The sequence below is a fragment of the Trichechus manatus genome, unplaced genomic scaffold (genome assembly GCF_000243295.1).
Source record: "Trichechus manatus latirostris isolate Lorelei unplaced genomic scaffold, TriManLat1.0 scaffold00037, whole genome shotgun sequence".
Taxonomy (NCBI): Eukaryota; Metazoa; Chordata; class Mammalia; order Sirenia; family Trichechidae; genus Trichechus; species Trichechus manatus.
Window position 1 is genome coordinate 7,040,500 of NW_004443973.1, and position 18,233 is coordinate 7,058,732.

Here is an 18,233-nt window from a genome sequence, read left to right on the forward strand (position 1 = left end):
ATTAAGAAATTGAAGATTTTTACCAACTTCTGCAGTCTGAAATTGATCAAACATGCAATCAAGATGCATTGATAATTACTGGTGATTGGAATGCAAAAGTTGGAAAGAAGAAGGATCGATAGTTGGAAAACATAGCCTTGGTGATAGAAATGACACCAGAGATTGCATGATAGAATTTTGCAAGACCAACAACTTATTCCTTGCTAATACCTTTTTCAGCAACATAAATGGTGACTATGAACGTGGACCTCGCCAGCTGGAATACACAGGAATCAAATCGACTACCTCTGTGGAAAGATATGATGGAGAAGCTCAGTATCATCAGTCAGAGCAAGGCCAGGAGCTGATTGCAGGACAGACCATCAATTGCTCATATACAAGTTCAGATTGAAGCTGAAGAAAATTAAAACAAGTCCACGAGAGCCAAAGTACAATCTTGAGTATATCCCGCCTGAATTTAGAGACCATCTCAGGAATAGATGTAACGCATTGAATGCTAATGACTGAAGACCAGATGAGTTGTGGGATGATATCAAGAACATTATACGTGAAGAAAGCAAAAGGTCATTAAAAAGACAGGAAGAAAGAAAAGACCAAAATGGATGTCAGAAGAGACTCTGAAACTTGCTCTTGAATGAAGAGTAGTAAAATGAATGGAAGAAATGATGAAGTAAAAGAGCTGAACAGAATATTTTAAAGGGTGACTGGAGAAGACAAAGTAAAGTATTATAATGAAATGTGCAAAGACCTGGAGTTAGAAAACCAAGAGGGGAACATGCTTGGCATTTCTCAAGCTCAAAGAACTGAAGGAAAAATTCAAGCCTCGAGTTGCAATATTGAAGGATTCTGTGGGCAGAATATTGAATGGCACAGGAAGCATCAAAAGCAGATGGAAGGAATACACAGAGTCACTGTACCAAAAAGAATTGGTTGACGTTCAACCATTTCAAGAGGTAGCCTTTGATCAAGAACCGATGGTATTGAAAGAAGAAGTCCACGCTACACTGAAGGCATTGGCAAAAAAACAGCACTCCAGGAACTGACAGAATGCCAATTGAGATGTTTCAACAAATGGATGCAACGCCGGAAGCACTCACTCGTCTATGTCAAGAAACTTGTAAGACAGCAACCTGGGCAGCTGACTGGAAGAGATCCATATTTGGCCCATTCCAAAAAAAGGTGATCCAACAGAATACATAAATTATCAAGCAATATCATTAATATCACATGGAAGTAAAATTTTGTTGAAGATCATTCAAAGATGGTTGCAGCACTACATTGACAGGAACTGCCGGAAGTTCAAGTCGGATTCAGGAGAGGATGTGGAACGAGGGACATCATTGCTGGTGTCAGATGGATCCTGGCTGAAAGCAGAGAATACCAGAAAGATGTTTACCTCTGTTTTATTGACTCTGTAAAGACATTTGACTGTGTGGATCATAACAAATCATGGATAACATTGCAAAGAATGGGAATTCCAGAACACTTAATTGTGCTCATGCAGAACGTGTATATAGACCAAGAGGCAGTCATTGGAACAGAACAAGGGGATACAGCATGGTCTAAAATCAGGAAAAGTGTGCATTAGGGTTGCATCCTTTCACCATGCTTATTCAATCTGTATGCTGAGCAAATAATTTGAGAAGCTGGACTATAGGAAGAAGAAAGGGGCATCAGGATTGGAGGAAGACTCATTAACAACCTGTATTATGCAGATGACACAACCTTGCTTGCTGAAACGAAGAGGATTTGAAGCACTTACTGATAAAGATCAAGGACTACAGCCTTTGGTGTAGATTATAGCTCAACATAAAGAAAACAGAAATCCTCACAACTGGACCAGTAAGCAACATAATGATAAACGGAGAAAAGATCGAAGTTGTCAAGGATTTCATTTTACTGGAATCGACAATGCCCATGGAAGCAGCAGTCAAGAAATCAAACTGCGTATTCCCTTGGGCAAATCTGCTGTGAAAGATATCTTTAAAGTGTTAAAAAGCAAAGATGTAACTTTGAGGAGTAAGGTGCACCTGACCCAAACCGTGGTATTTTCAATCGCCTCAGATGCGTACAAAAGCTGGACAATGAATAAGGAAGACCGAAGAAGAATTGATGCCTTTGAATTATGGTGTTGGCGAAATATTTTGAATATATCCTTAACTGCCAGAAGAACAAACAAGTCTGTCTTAGAAGAAGTATAGCCAGAATTCTGTACTTAGAAGCGAGGAAGGTGTGACTTTGTCTCACGTACTTTGGACATGTTATCAGGAAGGACCAGTCCCTGGAGAAGGACACCATGCTTGGTAAAGTAGAGAGTCAGTGAAAAAGAGGAAGATTCTTAACAAGATGGATTGACACTGCCACAGCAGTGGGCAACCCTAACAATGATTGTGAGGATGGCGCAGGATCTGACAATGTTTTGTTCTGTTGTACATAAGGCTGCTATGAATTGGAATTGAGTCCACAGCACCTAACAACAACATCATTTATATTTTTAAGGACCATTCACGTTTTCTTCAAATGAAAAACAGTTCTGTGAGGGCAAGTGCTGTAGTCTCAGTTTTCTATTACGGGAACAACACAGTGAGGTTAGGTGGCTAGGCCAAAGCTACCCCTTACGAACTAGTTAGCAAGAGAGCCCCAGCTGGCACCCACATATCTTCTTTCTACCACACCGTGCAATCTCCCTAAAGAAACCTAGGTTATTCTGAATTAAGAGCCTGTGTTTTTTGAGTGAATGAGAACTCTGGTTCTCAAAGGTGAACCTGGGTTGGATCTAGCTGCCACCACTTGTTAGATGGGGGTCTTCAGGCAAAAGTATTTAACCTCTCCACGTTTCACTTTCCTAACTCCAACGGGGATAATCATACTACCCACCTCGCAGGATGGATGTGAGTATTATGAGACAATGAATGCAAGTGCTTGGAATAGTGTTGAACACATAGAAGTGCGATATATGGTGTCAATTATTATTATTACTTAGAATGTATCATACTTTCCTTTATCTGGACTTAGAAACTTGACACTCATCTTTCACTCTTAAATCTTAATGTGAAGGCCCACCAAGTAGCCACTGTCCTTGGATATTTATTTAGTTGCTTAATTGAAAAGATTCACATTAAGGACAAATGGATTCATTCCTATACTGATTTTAAGAGACTATATAGTGTGTGTAGGGGTGTGTGTGTGTGTGTGTGTGTCATCAAGTCGATTCTGACTCATAACAACCCTATAGAACAGAGTAGAACTGCCCCATAGGGTTTCCAAGGCTGTAATCTTTATGGAAGCAGACTCTTGTTTTAGAAGACTTCTTGCAAATCTCAAGATAAAGACATATTCTTAGTTGGATGTCTTGGTCATTTAGTGCCGCTATAACAGAAATACCACAAGTGGATGGATTTAACAAAGAGTAATTTATTTTCTCACAGTCTAGTAGGCCACAAGTCCCAATTCAGGATGCCAGCTCCAGGGGAAGGCCTTCTCTCTCTGTCAGCTCCAGAGGAAGGTCCTTGTCATCAGTCTTCCCTTGGTCTGGGAGCATCTCAGTGCAGGAACCTCAGGTCCAAAGGACGCACTGTGCTCCCGATGCTGCTTTCTTGGTGGCACAAGGTCCCTGTGTGTCTCTGCTCACTTCGCTCTTTTATATCTCAAAAGAGATTGGCTTAAGACACTATCTAATCTTATAGACCTCCTCAGTATAACTGCTGCTAATCCATCTTATTACATCATAGTGATAGAGTTTACAACACATAAGGAAATCATATCAGATTACAGAATTGTACACAATCATGCAATATTAGGACCCAGCCAAGTTGACAAGATATTTTTGGGGGACACAATTCAATCTATGACATTGGACCAGATAATATTTTCCCTGTCTCATCATCTAAGTCATCTTATTTCTACCTATTTTTCAGATGACGTTTGCAGCAGTCACAGAAATTGTGTGGGATCTGGGCCATAACATTGCTGAATAACACAAGATGATCCAGATAGTCATTATGAGCCCTCTTAGTAATTTATACTCATAGGAGCTCTCTCAGGTCATTGAGGTAGCGTTTTGCGGATAATTGCTAACAGTATGAATACTACCTGGTGTAGTTTGGAAGCATTAATATTCCCAGTATATTCATTGTATCCTCAAGGAGTAATTTCCAAGATGGAAGAGATTGGTTCAATAGAATTCACCTGTAAGGGATGTGGAGGGCTCACTTTCTGTAGGCTCACACACAGCTGCACTTCCAGTAATGTAGCTGCTAGCCACTTGTGGCTCACGACCACTTGAAATATGGCTAGTGTGGCAGAGAAACTGAATTTTTAATTTTAAACAGTTTTGACTTTAAAAACTGAAGCAGAGTAAAATATTTTTCTGTTAAATACAATTTTATTGTTTTGACAGGACCACATTTCATGTTATCGAATCATATATGCTGTTGTAGTGTGTGTTGGATGTGTATGTCATTTCTCATAGCTCATTAATTTATGTTGGTTACATGTTAAAATAGTCTTTTGGATATATTGCGTTAAATATATTGTTAAAATTAATTTCACCTTTTTTTTAATGAGTACTAAATTATTTAAAAGTACGTACATGGCTCAGGTTATATTTCTAGTAGAGAGTGCTGCTTTAGAGAGCATATATATCTTCAGTTAGCTGAAATTAGTCAGTTTTTTAAAATTGACATTAGTTTACACTTACATTTTGGACTTCATAGAATTAGAGGCAGGGACTTTCAGGGTCACCTAACCCAACCGCAACCTTTTGCAGGGGAAGAAACTGAGGTAGAAGTCACTGTAAAACGATGTGACCTATAATCTCAGTGTTCTGTATAGTTTGTCACTTTGGAGCACTGGGAATGTAGTGGGCAGCAGGGATGAAAAGGATTTAAACTTCTTCCACCAGATCCAGACTGAAGAAAATGCCTTTAAAAAGAAATGATCTTAGGTGATGAGGAAAATTTTTTGTGCTGTGACTACCAGTCAGTGGACCATGTGATCAGGTAGGTGTTGGATATGTATTTTTGTTGGGCAGTATAATGATACTTTCATGGGTAATAGTATTAAGGTAAAAATAACTCATGCTCTGTGTGAGCATTTCTTTTGGAAAACTTCATTTACAGCTGGCTTTCATATTTTAAGAAGTCCTTTTCTCAAAACCAGAGGTTTGAAAACAGACCCACAGCATTTGTCCTTGAGGAAAACACTGAGAGCTTGATTTCATGTATTTATTATTTAGTTGAGTTGTCTGGTAAAATGCAGGCCTATTTTCTGGTATTGTTTTCTTATTAGTGTAGCAAAACTGATTTAAAAGAAGAAGACATCAACAACTCCAGTGAACACCCTTGGAGCAATCCAGAATTTTATTTATTTTTTGAGGAATTGGGGAGGAGGGGCAAGGGGGAAGCATTAGAGTCTGCCCGGTTGGACTTGCTTTTTCTTGAAAAAGTTTACGTTGTATGTTAGAAATGCTGAGGTTGCCAATTTTGCCTGTTGTGTTAAGTGTTCACATATTGTGATTTTGCCCGACGTCTGTCTTAACTGTGTGAGCTGCAGCCTCTACCTTTTTTGCCCCTGCAGATGTGCTGCCAGCTCTGCATGTTAGACCGGAAGGCACAAACCAAGGTCAGATTGGCTGGAACAAGACTGGCATAGACTGGTGGTTAAAGAAATGCTGGTTGCTGAATAACGGACACTTCTGGATGTGAAGTTTATTCTCTTGTTTAGCCTCAATTTTATAGTTAAAAGATAATGAGGGGGCTCAATTTTGAAAGAATTCTGGAATTAATATACAAGACTTTGTACAAACAATATGTATTTATTGAGTACCACATGCAAGTAAGATGCCAAATGAGAAGGACATAAATGAGCTAGGAGAGGTACGAGGACATGAAGGAGTGGGGAAACGGAAACTGTCTCACAGTGCGGGGAGTATAAAAGTCAAAACCTCTGTGTAGGGCTATTTGGCAGTATTTATTTAGAATTAAAAATGCATGTACTCTTTGACCCAGCAATTCCACTTTGAAGTATTTACCCTTCACACATTTATAAAATGATTTATATACAAGGATAGTCATTATAGCATTATTTGTAATAGCAGAAGCTTACAAACAAAAGTCCATCAATGGGGGACTGATTAAATAATTATGTTATTAAATAATATATCATTATTGTTAATGGTACATACTTAATGAGAAATCCCTGGGTGGTGCAAATGGTTAAGCGCTTGGCTACTAGCCGAAAAGTTAGTGGTTTGAACCCACCCAGGGGCCTTGGAAGATAGGCCTGGCAATCTGGCAGTCTGCTTCTGAAAGGTCACAGCCTTGAAAACCTTATGGATCAGTTCTACTCTGCATGTATGGGGTCACCGTGAGTCAGAATCAATTTTATGGCAACTAACAACAACAAAGTCCTTACAATGAAATACTGTTCAGCCATTAAAAATAATAGGGCAACCCAGTGTCCTGATGTAGAACTATCCCTAACATACATTAAATGTGGGGAAATATGCAAAATGTGGAACACTGATTATTATTGTGTGTGTATATTTAATAGAGTATCTTTGTAAGAAAACACAAAAAACCTGATTCTAGTTGTTGCCTTGGGGAAGGGTAACTGGGAGATTACTTTTGCAACTTTTAAATTTTGTACTATAACATGTGTTGCCTATTCAGAAAAGACATTGCATGCCCTAAAGTAGTTCACAGTCTAGTCAGACCATTGTAAGAAAACTCGAATAAGATGTATAAAGTGTGGGGTAAATACTGACTTTATGGGCAGATTGATTTAAATGCTAAACCCTTCTAAGATGACCTGATTTGCCTGTCAGTGGTCAGGGTCAGTGATCTTAGTGTTAATAGGGCAGACAGTGGACTTCCAAGTCTTCATCTCTGCCTGGGGAGAGGGCACAGGGGCTAAAGCAGTTTCCAGAGCTTGTCCTGTTTTTTTGTGAGTACCAAGGAATGGCATCGTTGTGTGTTGGGAAGAGCCTCCCAGGCTTGCAGTGGGAAGTTCTGGGTTATAGTCCTAGCTCTGCTGCTTGCCAAGTGTGAAACTTGGGGCAGTTTTGCTAGATCCGCAAAGCCTAAATTTGCTCATCTGTAGATGAAGAAAACTATATCTAGTCCATTTCCCTTGCACTACTATAACGAGCCTTGAGTACCACCCATGAACACTCCTGTAAAGTGAAGTGCTTTGTAAATGTGGGCTATAATAGAAGCTGTTAGATACCTATGTGGCTGGCAGGCTAGAGCTAGAGATGCTTTTGACCTTTGACCTTGGACAAATCATTTCATCCTCTAGACCTCAGTTTCCCTGTTGAAAAAATGAAAGGGGGCTGTCTGGGTGATTCCTAGGGTCCCTTCCCATTGTAGCATTCCGTGACAGTGTGGTATTAGCAGTAATTCCCTTCTCAACTAAGATGAGTCATACTGACTAAATAGTCCAAACACGAGGAGGAAGTCTCTGTGTATGAAATGTTTCCTTGTGGTGGGAAATCTGAACCTCTTTGTTAGGGGTGTGAAAACATTGCCACCTTCAAGAAGGGAGAAAAAACAAAGGAATAGGAGGAGGAAATGCAGTGTGTGGCTAATTGCCTCCATGAATAACTGCCTCCTTTGCCATGAGACCAGAAAAACTGGATGGTGCCTGGCTACCTTACTGCGTGGTTTGATCAAAGATTCTGTAGAAGAATCCTGATCAAAAGGGGAAAATGCAGAACAGAATTTCAAATTCTCATGGACTCCAGACTTTCTGAAGCCATGGAGGGTAGATAAACCCCTAAAACTGTTGCCCTGAGATGATCTTTAAACCTTAAACCAGAAATATCCCCTGAAGTCTTCCTAAAAACCAAATAATAGTTTAACTTAACTAGTAAAAAATGTCTGCCTTGAGCATTATGCTCTTAAGAACTACTTATATGGGATCAAATAACAACAGCAACTTGAAAGATTAAATAGGTACCTTAGGGACAGTGAGTTTATGTTAATGGGGGAGGAACAACTCAGAAAAGGAGGGTGGGAATGGTTGCACAACTCGAAGTATATAATCAGTGTCACTGAATGTACATGTAGAAACTGTTGAATTGGTGTATGTTTTGCTGTGTACATTCCTAACAACAACATCAACAAAATAAAATTTTAAAAAATAAAAATAGAAAATTTTGATTGAAAATCTCTAAAAAGAAAAAAAAAAAAAAAGGAGACCAAGAATGCATAAAATGAACGGAGATATATTTTGTTTGTTTGTTTGTGTTCTCTATGCCTCCACAGCCTCCTTGGATTCAAATACTTAATTGGGCTAGACCTTTGGAAACCAGGTTTGGCCCTTGTTTATTGGGTAGGATGTTCACACAATCCATGACAAATGTCACCTCCTCTGTGAAGTCTTCCTGTGCAGATTTAGTGATACTTCATGCTGCCTTAGTTCCTACATGCTCCTCATCACACTGTCTCAGAACTGAGATCAGAGATGGTCCCTTATATACCTTTGTGTCCCCAGCACCTAGCACAGTTCCTGGTTCCTTAGAGATGGCTGTGTTAGATGGATAGGTGGACTGATGATCCATTTAGGACACTAGGTACACTAGTCTTTTTGGTTTGGACCAACATCTTTATAACTACCACCATTCCAGTAAAACAAAATTTAAGACATTAGTAGCTCGTTTAAACACACACCTTGCAATACATGTTAATAGAATCTGATTTTTAAAATAAGCTAAATATTTTAGACAGTCTCTCCCTCTCCCTCCCTCTCTATATATGTATAATAATATATTAACATATACATTAAACAACATGAATGTATGTATGTAATATATAAACATATGTACTTAAAATTCATCACCACCACCATGGGCACACTAGCCTAACAAACAGCATATTGTACTTACTCAGCCCCCAGTCCTGAGTAACTGTCCTGATTGTTTTTTTTTTTTTTTTTTAGCTAATCATACCAAACGCTTTTGCCGACTCATAGAAACCCTATAGGTGGTTAAATCTGAAAAGGGCCTTGAAGAATGAACTATATCATCTCTTTGACAAATGCGGGACCCAAAGCCTAAAGCGGGTAGAGGACCATTCAGGGAGTTTAGTGGCAGAAGTGGCTGTGCAAAACCCCTGGGGTTGGAGTATATCGGAGCAATCCCCTCCCTTGTGGAGGGTGCCCCTGTGGGATCATTCTAACAGTAGTGGAAGGACCTACTCATAGAGGTGAAAAGTGCCTTTCATGTGTGGAGGACAGCGTCTGGAACTGAATACCTACATGGCTTGTTCAAAAATGGGGAAGAGATTAGAAGAATGTATCCCAACGTTTGTCAAACCAAGCCATTCTCTCTTGGCAAAGTTATCATCATAACCCTTGCGTACGTCCTCTGAGGCCTAGCAGTAGCGCTTCGCTCAAATACAATTAAAAAAATGATCTATTGGAACCCAGCTATAAAACCTCATGGAAAAGTCAGAGTGACGTACTTTTTGTAGCAGGTGGAGTCACCTACTGTTTTGGAAATTAACTGTCCTTCTAATTTCTTTTTAGGCCAAGCTACATGTGTGCCTCTTGAAAAAAATAAGTCACTGCTTTGTTCACTTTCCAATTTTGCTGTAGCTTTGCATCATGCTTCGTAGTTTACAGACAAGCGTAATGGGCAAGAGTTCCAGTAAACTGGCTGGATCATATTTCTTAGATTGAGTCATTGCTGAGAAACTTGTTAGTGAACAGGAAGCAGCTCATGAAAATGTCTGTACATAGTAAGATGCCAGACTGTGAGGATACTGAACCACTTTCTAGATAAAAGATAAAAACGGTAGAAGGGTAGTCCTGCAGGGAATAGCCAATTTGTGATCTAGGGTTTTAACTTTTTGAATAATTCATCTCTTGTTGGTGTGTGTTTAAGAATTGTTATGTTATTAAAAGTTACTAGCTGTTGAAGACAGAGGAGACAATCTTAGTAAAATTTTTCTAGAAAGTAAACTTGAATTAGTGGTAACAGTTACTACCTACGGAGCCCTGGTGGTGCAGTGGTTAAGTGCTTGGCTAACCGAAAGGTCAGAGGTTCCAACCCACCAGCCACCCCACAGAGAGGGATGTGGCAGTCTGCTTCTGTAAAGATTACGGCCTTGGAAACTGTATGGGGCAATTCTACTCTGTCCTGTGGGGTCGTTCTGAGTCCGAATTGACTCGACGGTTGACGGCAACAGGTTTTTTTCTTTTTTTTAACTACCTATAGGGAATCTCTGCTGATACATATAACTGGTTGCTAGGCCAGTTATTTTCAAAAATGGAGCTGTAGTTACACAGAAATAAACCTGGCAACATTTAGACTTTGCCTAGATGGCTGTAAGGGCCCTTTCATCTCCATTCTGTAATTTAAAATTTTTAATCACCTCCTTAGCAATTATTGTCCAATTTGCTTACTTTGGACGTGTCATCAGGAGAGATCAATCACTAGAGAAGGATATCATGTTTGACTAAGTAGAGAGGCAGTGAGGGGCGTGGGAGACCCTGGGTGAGATGGATTGACACATTAGCTACAGTGATGGACTCTAACATGCTGGCAGTTGTGAGTATGACGCAGAACCTGGCGGCATTTTGTTCTTTGTATGTAAGGTTGCCATGAGTTGGAGTGGTCTTGACAGCAGCTAACAACAACTTCACAATTATTGTAACAATATAATCAAGAGTTAGCACGTTGGTCCTTTAGAACCAAAGTGCTTAAATGTGGGAAAACTGTAGAGAATGACCTGTCGTCTGCCTTCTCTAGAATTCTGAGAAAACAACTGGCACCGTGTTGTCTCTATCTTTTTGTATGGAGAAGTAGGAAAGAAGCCATAGAGAAGTAAATAGGTAGAAGGATATTTGTGAAGTACAGTCGTCATCTGCAGGATTTATTTTAAAAACAAACTTGCTTGGAGTCATTTTACTTTGATTATCTAGTAAGGATTGCATATGTACTGCTGAAAGCGAGCACAGTTTAGTAAGGATTGTGACTGCAAAGCAGTAGAGCCTTGTGAATCAAGGAAGGGATGTTTCTGTTGTTTTATCAATTCTTCAGAATTCAAACAGAACCTCAACTGGTTTTATAGCCTCCTGCAGCTCTTAGTTTTGTTTATACTCATCCAGTCAGTGGGATCTGACTCATGTTCCATCCGGTTTTGTTCAAAAATATTTCGGCAGCTTCTATGAAAAAAAATAAAATAAAAACTAGATTTAGCTTTTAGGTAAATAATATAATCACCTGGGCATAATATAAGAATAAAATGTGTTAAAGGAAACATTACCAGACTCTGAATGCTAGTGACTAATATTTGGATGAAGGAGAGATTCCCAAGAGAATAAACTATAAGATTTATTGTTTTCTTAATGGAAATAACTGATTTTAGGAAGGAATAACTTGAGATACTGTCTTTACCTGTGTTACTGTAAAATTAGAAGTATCGGTTTTCATCGTTTCCAAAGTTAGTAATCTGTGCAGTTTTATTTAATTATTTTGAGAGTTTGTTGGTGACATGCTGTTTTTAGGAGGAAGCCTCCCACCACCTTCCCATCATTCTTGGGGCAAAATAGAGAATGCGACGAGGAGGGGAGTTACAAGCCTCGTTTACACATTTGATCGAGTAAAAGAGACCGTTTTATTTTTCACTTCAAATACTTTTTGAAAACCTCAGTTTACTGAATGGCTTTAATTTAGAACAGGGATTGTGTTATCGTTGCTTTATCTTTTTCTGACTTTTTGGCTCATCTGAACATAAGTGCTGATTTGTTCAAAGGACTAAAATTGGCTTAAAAAAGACATCTTTAATATGGATTCCGTGTTCAAGGCTTTTGTTTATCCTGGTGCAGAGGTGTTTGTTTTAAAGTGGTAGAGCTAATTGTCCAACTTCAGATTTCCCATAAAATGTGTAACATTACCCAGATGGCAAATGATGATATATACATTTTAAACATGAATATTTCTATTGGGCCAGATGGTGATTTAACACGAATTGTTGAACATTTATGTTTCTTATTAAGCTGTCTTCTTTTGTCTAAGCTAAGCTAGCAATGTAATTTGGAACACACTGAGGAATCACTAAAGGACAACGACAATAAAAAACCTAGACACTAAGTGGCAGACGGCATTTGCTCCATATGCCACGTGAAGGTACAGAGCCGGTGCTTGCATTGCCTTCAAGAAGCTTTGTCCCTACTCTTAAGGAAATACCTGTTGGAACACCCTACAAACCATCCCTCTGCTTTCCTCTCCCTCCCCAAGCCCTGCTTACCTGATATTTTGCATTGTAGCCTTCCTGTTGAGGGCCTTACAGGAGATTAGGCAGGTGTGCTTCCTCAATGCCCTGCACTCATGCAGAAAAGCAGTTTTAGTTCTTCCTTAGGCCTTTCTCTTTCCTGCTATCTGGTGTAACGCTCTTGTTTGTTTTGGGCTCCACCCAGACTATTACTTCCTCTTATGATGCCTGAGCTTGGCAGAGACATGGGTCATTTGTGGAATAAGTCATGTGCCCACATGGCTCCTTAAAGGAAACGCTCCCTGCCTGTTAAGGCAACACAGAACACAGTAACTGAGCCTGTAGGGCCCCTCAACAGTGAGGCTTGGGTTGACAAACTTTAGCTGTTCTCATTTTAACATAAAGCTTTGAGTGTTTCCTACAGTATCAAATCTCTGCAGGTTTCTTTCTTCTGAAACTTATGTGAAAATCTGAGTAACACAGAATATGACATACTGAGGCCATGGCAGGAGACCCATTGTTGTTGCATCCTAAATTTGGTCAGAACGTCTGTTTTTAGGAATACAAAGAAGTTGCTTAAAATTCAAGCTTTTTTTTTTTTTTATTTAAGTGGAAGCTTTCTTTTAGAGACCTCTCATAACAAGAATAAATATTACATAAACAAACAAAAGGATACAGAAGACGACTCTTAGAACACTTGCAAACCTGTTTTGGTGCCAGTATGATCACATTGAAGCTGCCCAACATACATTAAGAACAATTAGATGTTGTCATTTGAGACACCTTTTGTTGGCCTTCCTGGTGGAGATAGTAAGCTAGGGCATTAGAAGCTACTGTTGTCTCCCAAGGTCCGGCATTGTTTACATCAGATAATGAGAATGGAATGCTCAGGAGCTGAATATAGATGATGCTTCATATTTTATTTTTCCTATTTGTTGATAAGGATTCATCAAGGTGTTCTTTTCTGATCATGTTATGGGAAATTTAAAACAACAAATTGAATTGGTTTGGAGCTGTGCATTGAAGGGTAGTCATAGCAGGAATTGAGTACGAGTTCAATGGGTGTAAGTGTGTACGTAAACGTGTATGTGAAAGTGTATGTAAAAGTATACCAGAGTACCCACTGTCATCACCACCACAGTCACTACTACATCATTCACAGAACTTACTTTATAAATAATTCTAGAGTCAGTCTTAAACCCAAGTCCTTTTATTGTTATACGGCATATATTGCACATGGCGAGTAGTCAGTTTCAAACCTGCCATGAGGAAGAACCTAGCAGCTTCCTTGTTTTAATGAAGCTGTCTATGATTTTGGTAGAAAGTTAACTAGTTCATTCTTTCTGCCCATCTAGATAGTCCCAGCGTTATCTAAGCTCCCACTACTGTTAGGTCCACAACTTCATTACTATCCACTGACCTGGAGTTTGGTCTCACCCATAGCAATAGTAAGTCCCATTGCCATCAGCATGCGTAACAATATGTGCATCCTTGACATTTATAGGGAGCTCTCTTTCACACAGCTCACTTGATGTACTAACATCTGTATGACAGTAGTAAGATGGAATTATACTAAATTTATAAATATACCACCTGAACCTCTTAGACATTATCATCTGATGGGAAGGAAAAGGGGAAAAAAGAAAGAACAAGAATTATATAAACTCTTGGTGTGATTGTATTAGATTATTTTAAACTAAATTCCACTAGAGACTTTCTTTCCATCCACGAGGACTGGGTTCTAAGGATAGTCTGCAGCAGTCTGATTTGTGAGCAGTTGTTCCCACCATAAATTGCTTCAGTGCTCTTTCAATTCTTGTGTGAAAAAGACAACTGGATAGTTTTTTTTTTTACCCCAGGATCTCCTAACAAGGAAGAAGCCTCCTGCCCAGTCAGTCAGCAGAAAGTGAGGGTAGTGTGTCAGGGTGGCATCAGGGCGCAGAGACACTTGAGTTTCTCTTACTGATCTTCTATACTTTCCACACCAGTTCTTAAAAGAGGTTGGAATAGGTACTGCCTATATTATTCGCATAACGTACCTGGCTGCTAACTGAAATGTCGCAGGTTCGAATCTACCGAGAGAATCTACCTACCTTGATCTACTTCCGAAAAATCAGCCATTGAAAACCCTATACACACAGCTCCACTCTGGCATGTATGAGGTCACCGTGAGTCGGAATAGACTCAATAGCAATTGGTATTTAAAGAGAGAGAAACTAGAATTTGATTAAGATTGTGTGATCATGTATCCCTTTAATTTTTAGTGCTGGCATTTAGTAGATGTGACTGCATTAAGCGCCTCTTCAATTCCTTTGTCTGATAACTCCAGTTTGGTAAAAAGTCTAGAAGGGACACTCTGTTGTATTTAAATTCACTGAAAAGAAATATCCTTATCTGTGAAATAGGGATATTTTATCTTTACATGGTTATTTTGAGGATCAGTTTGTATACATAAAGTACATAGAACAGTGCCTGGCAGAGAGGAAGCCCTTAGTAGATATTGGCTTAAAAACAATTATCTATGCCTTAGCCAGTTCTAAAAGCCACAGGTGCTGTTTTAACTGTACCTGACTGTGTGTGCTTTACACTATGTATTATACTCTTCAAGGCTATAGTAATGAATATGAACCCCATGAGGAGGGGTTCACAGCATTTAAGATTCCAACACCAACCTTTAGTCGAGGGTAGAGGTGGCCTCTGCCATCCAACTAGCTGTGCTGCCTCCAGGCTGGGTGGCCTACTTCTACTTTGTTGGGTAAAAATAGTTTAACTGCTCACTGAAGCAACAACCATGTTATTTTTATCCTTGGGAGGCTGAAAGTAGTAGAGCTGTACACATACTGGGCAGTCCAGCACTGTCAGCCGCAGCAGAACCAAAAGACGAAGTTTTAAATTTGAGCCCACTGTCTCCACTGGCCATCAGGCTCCAACTCCCATTCCCCCTATACCTTGATCTTTCCAGAGTCTCAATTTCATTTTATTATCCTCAGTATAGGTGATTTGTTAAATGGAAACTGTTAAGGATTGAATTGTGTCCCCCAAAATATGTGTTGGAAACCTGTGGATGTAATCCCATTTGGGAATAGGGTTTTCTGTGTTATGTTAATGAGGCCATACAGTGTAGGGTGTGTTTTAAGCCAATCACTTTTGAGATATAAAAAGAGATTAGGCACAGAAAAAAAGCAAGCACAGATGGGGAAGATAGATGCCATGGCACATGAAAATTGCCAAGGAACCCAGGAACAGAAGCTCAAAGGAGTCAAGGACCTTCCCCCAGAGCTGACAGAAAAAGCCTTCCACTAGAGCTACTACCCTGAATTTGGCCTTCTAGCCTTCTAAACTTTGAGGGAAAAAAAAAAAAAATTTCTATTCGGTAAAGCCACCCAACTTGTGTTATTTCTTATAGTGGCACTAGATAACTAGGAAGTTGATTTAAATTTCCTATCTCTGTTTAGACTTTTCCAAAAACTAAAGTTACAAATCAGAAAAATTGCTTTTGACACATTTTTGTTTAGGAAAGTCTGGATGTGGTATCTATCCTGGTCACATAGGCCACACTTCTCTTGTCTTTTATTAAATCAAAATAACCATTCCCTCACTATAAGATTCTCCTATATCTTAAAATGTTAATACCTCCAACCCCCCCCCCCTTTTTTAGAGGATCATTTATGATTTCTCAGGAATGCACCTGGTGGGCACTACTGTCGGGGGTAGAGCCCCTTCTCCAGCTCTTCTAGTGGGCAGCCCCTCGTGCCATGTGTCACAAGATTACTGCTAGCTGGAATTTCTCTTTACCAGTTTGCTCATGCCTCAGGAGCTAAAACTCAAGAGGAAATTGTTTTAATAAGTGAGCCACAGAGAGACCAGAGTAGCAAGAAATGATGGGAGGAGATAATCAATCCGATGTAGGAAAAAGTAAAAGAATGGTGATACTTCATAACGGCTAGACTGACAATTTGACTTAGGGATTTTCCCTGCAGTAAACTAGAAACTTGCTGAGTAAGTTTAAAAAAAAGCCTGTGTGTTCAGTCATGTTTTCCAAGCCCCATTTCTCACAATAAACTAGTGGCTTGTAGTGCTCGCTCTAATTTCTATATTCCATTAAACAAGTTGTGGGTTTCTTTTAATTCAAACACTTTAATGTGCAACTTTTGTTTCTCTGCCCTTTAGTGACCTCTACCATCACCAAGTCATTAATAATCCAAGTAGTAAGTCATTAGTTGGATAGCTGTATGTTTGTAGGTTGTTTTTTGTTTTTTTAATGAATAGATTCATTGAGTGGGATTAATTGCATCTTTTCTTGAACATTGGATCTGTGTTCCCATTCAGATTTTCTTTGCATTCCCCTCCCCCATCAACAATGGCATACTGTGAATTTATGTGGTATCTGCCTTAACCATGGTCTGTCTCTCTCTCTCTTTTTTTGTGTTTTCAACATAGGACATGGATTTGATTGACATACTTTGGAGGCAAGATATAGATCTTGGGGTAAGTCGTGAAGTATTTGACTTCAGTCAGCGGCGCAAGGAGTATGAGCTGGAAAAACAGAAAAAACTTGAAAAGGAAAGACAAGAACAACTCCAAAAGGAGCAAGAGGAAGCCTTTTTTGCTCAGCTACAACTAGATGAAGAGACAGGTGAATTCCTCCCAATTCAGCCAGCCCAACACATCCAGTCAGAAACCAGTGAATCTGCCAGCTACTCCCAGGTACAGAGTACTCAGTTCTTGGAAAGGTCTATGGCAGGGTTTAAGGAAACAATATTGACTTAGGAGTTAAAATATCTGGATTTGAGTTATAGCTTTGCTTCTTAGTATGTCATGACCTTGTCAACTTCCCAACCTCAGCCTCCTTATCAGTTCAGTCTGGGCCTGCTTACCTCACAGAGTTATTGTGTGAATTAAAACCCACTGCCCTCGAGTCAGTTCCAACTCATAGTGACCCCCTAGGGTTTCCAAAGCTGTAGATCTCTATGGAAGAAGACTGCCACATCCTTCTCCCATGCAGCTGCGCATGGTTTCGAACCTCCGACGTTTTGGTTAGTGGTCAGTCGCTTTAGCCACTGCACCACAAATTACGTAAGAGTTTTGTAAGCTATAGGAACATCATGTAAGGTTCAAGCAGCAGCTACAGTAGTAGTGAGTGGCAGTAGCCGAACTAGCGATAGGGATTACTTATGGCACAATGCTCCAGGTACTAGACATTTACCAACTGATTTAAAACAGCTATTTGAATTTTAACTACATTTCATCTACAGATGAGCATTTGAGGCTCAAATAGGTTAAATAACATGCCCAGAAATTGGGGGAGCTAGGATTTGAACCCAGGTAGTCTGGTTTGATTCTGTGCTCTGAACTACTATGACACTAAACTGACTTCTGAAATCAGAAAACTGTTTGATTAACTACATTGTAAGCATTTTATGAGCATCAACCATGAACCTTTAGCTTGGCAGTAATACATTTAACATTCTTTTTTATGTCTTTCCTTCTTATCCAGGTTGCTCACATTCCCAAACCAGATGCTTTGTACTTCGATGATTGCATGCAACTTTTGGCAGAGACATTCCCGTTTGTAGATGACAATGAGGTATAAAACATTTGGTTAACAGCAAAACTCTACAACTAAATCAGTATGCCCTATATGGGTCCCTTTAACGTCTCTCCATTTAAAAGAATGAAAAAAAAAACCTTATTACTACTGCATAGCCAGAAACATGGATCAGCATAACCATGGATACAAGTAACCCATTTGTTTCAGTTACCTAAAAATAAATTTTTGGTGAGTAAAGAGCAAGCTGGGTAATAAACCAAGACTTATTCAATTAACAGTTTCAGTAAACCTATTGTGTTTGAAGCGTTGTACTAGATATTATATGGAGGGATGTATGTTAAATCCTAAAGATTGTTCTTACCCATTTTGAAGTTTACCTTAAATGCACAGGATGAAACAAGTAAGTAGATAAATAAGGAGTAAATTTGGAGTCAGTTGGGTAAAAAAAAGAGTTGTTTCATTAT

At 39.4% G+C, this 18,233-nt stretch overlaps 1 protein-coding gene across 7 annotated transcripts in view; it reads left to right on the top strand.

The window, feature by feature from the left end:
* Positions 1–18,233, top strand: part of NFE2L2 (NFE2 like bZIP transcription factor 2) — a 41,201-nt gene that overhangs the window by 18,847 nt on the left and 4,121 nt on the right. For 2 of the 7 annotated variants that reach the window (XM_004375473.2, XM_004375475.3), the window contains exons 2-3: positions 16,659–16,925; positions 17,716–17,805. In XM_004375473.2, the coding sequence (XP_004375530.1) occupies positions 16,659–16,925; positions 17,716–17,805 (357 nt within the window). Of the gene's footprint in view, positions 1–3,786; positions 5,001–5,577; positions 5,623–5,643; positions 5,702–16,658; positions 16,926–17,715; positions 17,806–18,233 lie in introns of those variants that run through there. The other 5 variants (XM_023730539.1, XM_023730538.1, XM_023730537.1 and 2 more) reach the window with 5 other exon arrangements.